The 7070-nt window shown below is 46.2% G+C and overlaps 2 protein-coding genes across 2 annotated transcripts in view; both read left to right on the forward strand.

Moving 5' to 3' along the window:
• Positions 1 to 15: 15 nt before the first annotated feature.
• TMEM35A (transmembrane protein 35A) lies at positions 16 to 3608 on the forward strand. Its single transcript, XM_026848575.1, has 2 exons — positions 16 to 320; positions 3092 to 3608. Exons 1-2 carry the CDS (start codon positions 201 to 203, stop codon positions 3476 to 3478), a joined length of 507 nt encoding a protein of 168 aa, XP_026704376.1. The 5' UTR covers positions 16 to 200; the 3' UTR covers positions 3479 to 3608.
• A 125-nt stretch (positions 3609 to 3733) lies between these two features.
• CENPI (centromere protein I) overlaps positions 3734 to 7070 on the forward strand; it is a 22684-nt gene continuing 19347 nt past the window's right edge. The window contains exon 1 of the mRNA XM_026848574.1: positions 3734 to 5321. The gene's annotated coding sequence lies outside the window, so the exon portion shown is untranslated. The remainder of the gene's footprint in view (positions 5322 to 7070) is intronic.

The following is a 7070-nucleotide window of genomic DNA, read 5'->3' on the forward strand; positions in this document are numbered from 1 at the left end:
GGACACAGGGAACGCTGGCTGCCCGCCTGGGGGCATTAGGACCCGGAGCTGCTGAGCGGAGGAGGCTGAATCCCTCCTGCTGTCGTCCTCGCTGCCTCGGCAGCTTCAGTCCTCAGCTCCTTCAATGGTGACTGGCTACCTCCCGCCCGGGCTGGCAGCCGCAGGGAGGAGGCCTCGCTAGGACCCTTCCCGGCGGCTCCATGGCATCGCCCAGGACTATCACTATCGTCGCGCTCTCGGTGGCCCTGGGGCTCTTCTTTGTCTTTATGGGGACCATCAAGCTGACCCCTCGGCTCAGCAGAGATGCCTACAACGAGATGGTGAGTACGGCAGCACGCAGGGAAATGCGTTAGGGCTCCCTCCCCTCAACCTTGCGGCAAAATAAGCGTTCGCAGCGGGGTAGAGAGAGGTGACAGCTCTGGAACGATGGTGGCGAGAGGGGAGAAGGGAAGAAGCTTCTCTGTCTCCTTATTTGATGGACTCGGAGAGAAACAAATAATACGCAGTGCCGAGGATATCCTGGCAGCCCTCGCCTGGGCTCGCTCTGAGCCTGGCCATGGAGAAACCTCTTGTGGGTAGGGACGGGGAGGCGCTGCGAGGAGGGTAGGGGAGCACAGCACCCCAGTGCCTGCAGAGGATGGGGACACAAGGGTCTCTGCAAAGAACATGTATCAGGTAGGTACGGCTGGACTGGGGATAGGAAGAGCAGATGCCTGCTTTGGCAGCCAAATGATCATCCTCAAAATTCTGTGCTTTAAAGCAAAGATAATGACACTGACTGTCCCCACCTCACCGGACTTGTGCAGGGATTAATTAGGACTGTGAAATGCTTTGATATTCGTAGCTGGCTGAAGAAGATATTATACTGTCACCTTACTATTCTCTTCATCCTGGGAAATGAACCTCTCCTCCTCTTGCCTAATGGGAAAGGGCTGTCGGGAAGAAGTCACTGTGTGCATTTCTCAGCTGGTGAGCCAGTTTGTACTCCTCTCTGCCCAGGGCCAACCCTGCTGCAGAGCTTTGCTGCCTGCGAGCTGCAGGCAGACAAGGGACTGGCTGCTATGTTTTGCTTCCCTGTCTATGTTTGTTTATTCTCCTGCCACCTGCTTCCCCCCTCCCCCTTATATTTATTTCAGTGGCTGAAAAGCATTGGTATAATTTTTGTGCCTCTAAAAAATAGTGCTGGAAGTTTCCAGCACATTCTATTCTCTTCCTTTGCTCCACCTGCCCAGCTGCTTTTTCCTAGCTCTCAAATAACATCTGAATCGCAGTGCCTTGTCTACAGCCCAGCACGGGGATCTCGCAGAGAAGAATCACCAAGAAGTAACTCAGGAGCAAGAGACTATGATAAAATGCCCAGAAAACAAAGCTCTTAAGCTTCTGCTACATAAGGGACAGATAAAAAGCACTGAGACTTTAGAAGCATTGCAAAATCCTTGGTTTGTAAAATATTTATTTTCTCTGTCCCCTTTCTGCTTTACCAAGAGTCAGGCGTACAGGTAGGAATGATCTCCATTTTTACAAAAAGACAGCAGAGGTACTCAGATATTATACAGCTCCATCATTCTTAATAGCCCATATTATAACATGTTCAGGGCTCATTATACTCGCATGCTTTTGCTGTGCTGCATACCAGGGTGGTCTGTAGTAATGGAGACAGTGAAAACCAGATCTTGCCAATCAGTAAGCATGGTTTCTTGCCCGAAGCAAATGGAGAATCTCTGTTACCTACCTACTGCACAAAACCTGCAGTTTTTCATTCTGCAAAAAACAGACACACTAGTTTGTCTATTAAAATACTTAAAATACCAGAGTACTCTAGGACATGCTGATAGAACATTTATTTAAAAAGCTGTATTTTTCACAACTGTTTAAAAACCTCTCCTCAGAGCATTTTATTCATTGAAGGTTTAAAATGCATCTTTACAATGCATACATTTAAATGTGTCATGAAATCTTCAATTATTTAGTAGCAAAAATGACAGCGCTGTATATTTTTTAACCACATGTGAAGTGTCAGCTCTTCTTGGAAGGAAGCAGCAAAATTTACAGGGAAGTGGGGAAGTTCTCTGTGCCTGTAGTGCAGGTTTCTAAAATCACATGGAAGTAAATCTACAATCTGATCAGTGCCTGTGAGAACTGAACAACTCTGTACCCGAAATTCAGCTTCCATTTCCGTCTCCCTGATTAGAAAGCAGAGAACACAGTGGCAAGAATGTCTGCAGGGATACTATACTCAAGTGTTAAGTGGAAATAATTTCAGTGCCTCTGATAACTAGGAGCTTTATTAAAACATAAAAATAAAGGAATTCCTTGATTGAAAAAGAAAAAAACCCAAACAAAACCAATAAGCCTAATGTTCAAATGCAAGAACCTGAACATGTGTAAGGACAGAGGTGGTTTCTTCCCTGAAACAATGAGGCAGCTGTATAAGAAGACTGAGTCTTGCAATTTAACACTGCTTCTAAAATCCAGAATAAACCAGGGAGCAAAGGATATCAAATGTCAGCTTGCTTTCATCTGAGGAAAGAAAGTATAAAGGTATGTAAGCACAGGACTGGGTTGGTGAATCTCAGCTTTCATGTATAGTCTCATGCTTATATCATACTGCCCATAAACACTGGGATATTGTTAAGTTGCTTTGAGGGAGAAAGAGACTTTGGTTTTTACTTGCTGTGCTTTGGCTTTGCAGGGACTAGGTGTGTTATTTAATTATAAAGGATGAGCTACTCTTAGCGGGAGGTACTTTTTTTTTAACAACATAGTTCTGTGTTGCTTATTCTATCAATTGTAACTTCAGGCCTCAGAAGGTACACCTGGCCTGGTCCTAGATCCAAAGATGGGTGCTAGCTTGTACAACTGTCTTCCAGTGAGGAGACAACAGCTTATAAAGGGGGAATTGCAGGTTGACGGTGTTAATATCCCCCCAACAAAAGCTCTAGGGATACAGATTGGATATTGTGGCAGAGGGGTCTGCGATGATTGAAGTGATCTTTAGGTCATATTGCACATCAGCCTATTGCAATGGAAGTCACCTTTGCCTTTACTTTCTCACATTCTGGTGTTCTACACTATTACTGCTTGATTTCAGAAACGAGCATACAAAAGCTACGTGCGGGCCCTCCCCATGCTAAAGAAGATAGGAGTCAGCTCCATCCTTCTCCGCAAGAGCATTGGTGCCCTAGAAGTGGCGTGTGGCATTGTCATGACACTGGTGCCTGGTCGCCCCAAAGATGTGGCCAACTTTCTCCTCCTCCTCCTTGTGCTGGCTGTGCTCTTTTTCCACCAGCTAGTGGGGGATCCACTCAAGCGTTACGCCCATGCCCTAGTCTTTGGGATCCTGCTTACCTGTCGTCTGCTGATTGCCCGCCAGCCTGAGGAGCAGCTGCCAGAAAAGAGGATCCTGTCAGTGAACGGGGATGAGCAGCCACTCATCCATGAAGCAGCTCCTGAGAAAGGCAAAATGAAGGTATCCTAGTTGAGTGCATGTGAGAAATACGGACCCTCAAGGCAGCTCTCCAAAATCACCCAGAAAATTTCTTTTTTATTTACCTATTTATATTTTTTGTCTGTCTAAATAAAGTTGCACTTGAGGTCTGAGAGGCACATGGTATGTCTACACTGTAGTCTTGCTTTTGCTACTGCCCTGTAATGTAGAAAAATACAAGCTAGCTTTCACCAGGACAGTTTGGAGGCAGCTAGCAGCCTGGCTGGAGTAGTGCTGGCCTCAGCAGGAGCTGCAAAACCAGCCGGAGAGCGTGGGCAAAGACTTGGGCAGGTGGTCATGCTAACTCAGCAGTGGGGAGATTAGTCCCTGAGCATCAGCAATGAGCCCCACGGCAGCTGGAACCCAGCCTGGATGCACTTCTGCTGTGTGGCACTCGTAGCAACAGTGGCTGGGTAGAACATAACCAGTGTCCCTGTGCTTGCTTGTGCAGCCCCATCCACAAATCTACGCCTCCTTTTTCATTGTCAAGGGGGGAAAGGACCTACTGAGCATAAAAGTGCTGTTTGTTGTGTCTGAGAGATCCCTTAGCCTCCTTTTGCTGCCTCTGTGCCCAGCCCTTTCTTTGGACTGCTTATCCAGGGAAAACATGGGATGCGCTATTTGCATCTTCCTTGATTTCCACACTTTGCAGAGGCTCTGAAACTGGGACAGTAGCCTGATAACAGTAATTTTTGTCGGCTTCACATGAGGGAATGGCATCTCTTTACCCCTCTTGGCAGAGAGTAAGGATCCCTGGTGAGGGGATGGGGCCCAGAACTGCCCAAAGAACTCCAAAATATCAGTCTGCTGTTGGCAAGTAGCATCATGCTCCCTATTTACTTGCAAGAAAAAAAATTCCTTTTTTCACAACTACCACAACTTTATAGAATTGTCAGTTATTGCTGATAGATGAGGGTCTGAACGTTTCCAGGTACCTCATTGTTCATCCCACATACAGCTTTGGTGAGCTGGAGGATGTCCTGTCTCCAGAGCCTGAATCCCTGTGTGTTGTGTCTGAAATGTTAGAGTGTCATAAGAAGCATGTTACCTCTGAGTTTGTTTGTTTTTCGATGTTTGTCTGTTTTCAGTTTTTCCTTATTTTCTTAATTATTCATGAAAATAAACTTTTTGAAATTTGGAGAAAAATGTCTTGACAGAAACAATTTTTTTTTTTTTGAGAGAGACACCTGAAAATGTTTCTCCTGTGCTCAAACACTGCACAGAATGGGCAGAATCATGTCAGGGGAATTTCAGAGAAAGACAAGATGATGTAGGATGGAAGCCACCTAAACACTACTGGACTGGATATTAATAACCACAGGCTATGTTTGAACATTTTCATGAAACAGTCTCAGATAAATTTCTGCTTAGTACAACGTAGCAGCAAGAAAAGATATTAAAACTCCAGGAAAATGTCAGTATTTTATCTCTATAAAAATTGATGATGGGTGTTCATATGCAGTATATCCGGTTTTCTTAATACTGAAACAGATGTAGTCCCAAATATATACATGCTGAAAAATCCTCCTCTTAGAGCCTCAGTGACTTAATTATCTCTTACCAGTTGTGCATCCTGAACAAAGGAAACAGGCCACATTTTTAGACAATCTCTTGTCTTTACAGACTACCTCAAGGCCATCCCAAATGTATATGGAATTTGCTTTACTTCCATCTACCATGCCCTGACTCGAGTTTAATTAATCACTTTTAAATTCAAAAAACAACATACCACGAACTGAAAACCACATCATGATGGGTATTCCTACACAAAGTATTCCTAACTGAATTGTTGCAGCCTTTTGGCCAGCTGAACTTCACACGTGCATCTAACTCGGTAAGCTTTTGGAAACATGTATTTATCTTTTGTCATGTTCTTCACCAAAACCTGTATAGATGCTGCAATAATGTAAAATATTCCACATTGCAAAGCTTATCCTTGCAAAAAATTCAGAGTGTAAGTGAATTCTGAAAAATGTCCCCATCCCTTCACATTTGCAATAGTATGAGTTACTGACCCACATTAGGGGCTACATGTTCTTTATTACAGAGGAAGACAAGACTCCTGGAGTCCAGCGAGAAGAATTCTGTGTTTATCTATATTGGGCTGACCTCCATCATTGCCCCCCAGCACTAGCAAACTATTTTTGGACTACCAATCACCTTCGTCTGCTAGAGGAGATAAGGCGCTAAGAACTGATTTAGTCCTTTTGTAAGACGACGATGCTCATTTACTCCCCTCCCCCTCCTCCTTCCGCGCTATTCTTTCTTCTTTTTCTCTCCAAGCCCATAACGTCATTCCCGTCAGCCTCATCCAATTGCAGCCCCCTTCCAGCGCCCGCGTTTTCCCCTGCGGGGCAGGGTTTGCCAGAGGAGGCGCCAGCCAGAGCTGCGGCCTACCGCGAGGGCTCACCGGCCCCGCCCACGGCACCTGCCCGGGAACCTCCGCCTGCCTGTTACAAGAAGAATGAAAAGGGCCACTGCCTGCCTGCGGCCGCCCCTTTGGGGTGCACAGAGTTACGCTAAGACCGGGGCAGTTGTCTTTGCTGTCTGATAAGTGCTGTTTCCCCTCCACTCAGTGCTATGAGGAGTTCATCCGTCGCTCCCCGCTGGACCCCTGCATCCTCTTCCATGAAGGCGGACACTGGCGGGAGCTTGTGGTGCGCACCACCAGCCGCGGCCACACCATGGCTATCGTCACCTTCCACCCCCAAGAGCTGGGCCAAGTAAGTACACGGAGGACAGGACCTCTGGCAAGAGGCTTATCAGGTATCTGGCTGACCTGAGCTTGCTGAGTGTATTGCTGGGGAGAGGTGTCTAATCAGATTACCCAAACAGCCAGGTTTTCCTTTCTTGTTCCTGACAGGAGGCACTGGTTACTCAGAAAGCATTGCTTAAGGAGTTCTTCACATGTGGACCTGGAGCAGTCTGTGCCTTGACTTCACTTTATTTCCAAGAGAGGTATGCCTTGACAGAGGGGAAAGAGTGCAAACAAAGCCATCTCCTTTTTCTCCCCACTCTCTGATCAAATTCAAATTCTACCAGTTCAGGGATTGCTTGAAGAGAATGACAGGTGTTGGGATGTCTCTTGCAGATGTGGTTTTAATATGTTTTTTCCAGACCTGAAATACTTTAGTATGGCTCTACCTCATGGGAGTTATGAGCCTGGGAAACTAAAGACTAAGACCTACAGTAGCTTTCCTAAGACCGTAAATCACATTAGCAGTAAAACTGGGGAGCAGACCCTAGGACTTCTGCCCTCTGCAAAGTCATTTTGATCCATTCAATGAATTCTAGGCTGTGCAAGTCAGAGATCCCTTAGAAAGTATCAAAATGCTGTTATCCTGTTGAAAGGCTCACATGAAATAAGAGTTGGCTGGGTGAGAACCATCCTCTCCTGCATATGAGCACCCCGGGAATGCAAATGAAAACCAGCTGCCTCTCTGCTACCTTCTATCTAACAGCTAGTCTTTGTGTGCTCTGCCAGCACCATGACACGCTGCTCCCACGAGCAGTCCCCCTTCCAGCTCCTTCATGGGGAACCACACATCTTTGAAGAACTGCTCAGCCTGAAGTTCCGCATCTC

Source organism: Athene cunicularia (assembly GCF_003259725.1).
Source record: "Athene cunicularia isolate RWA chromosome 4 unlocalized genomic scaffold, athCun1 chr4_part3, whole genome shotgun sequence".
Taxonomy (NCBI): Eukaryota; Metazoa; Chordata; class Aves; order Strigiformes; family Strigidae; genus Athene; species Athene cunicularia.

Coding starts and splice junctions, on each gene's coding strand:
- TMEM35A (XM_026848575.1), top strand. CDS start 201: ATGGCATCGCCCAGGACTATCACTATCGTCGCGCTCTCGGTGGCCCTG. Junction 321..3,091: donor GAGATGCCTACAACGAGATG/GTGAGTACGGCA, acceptor GCTTGATTTCAG/AAACGAGCATACAAAAGCTA.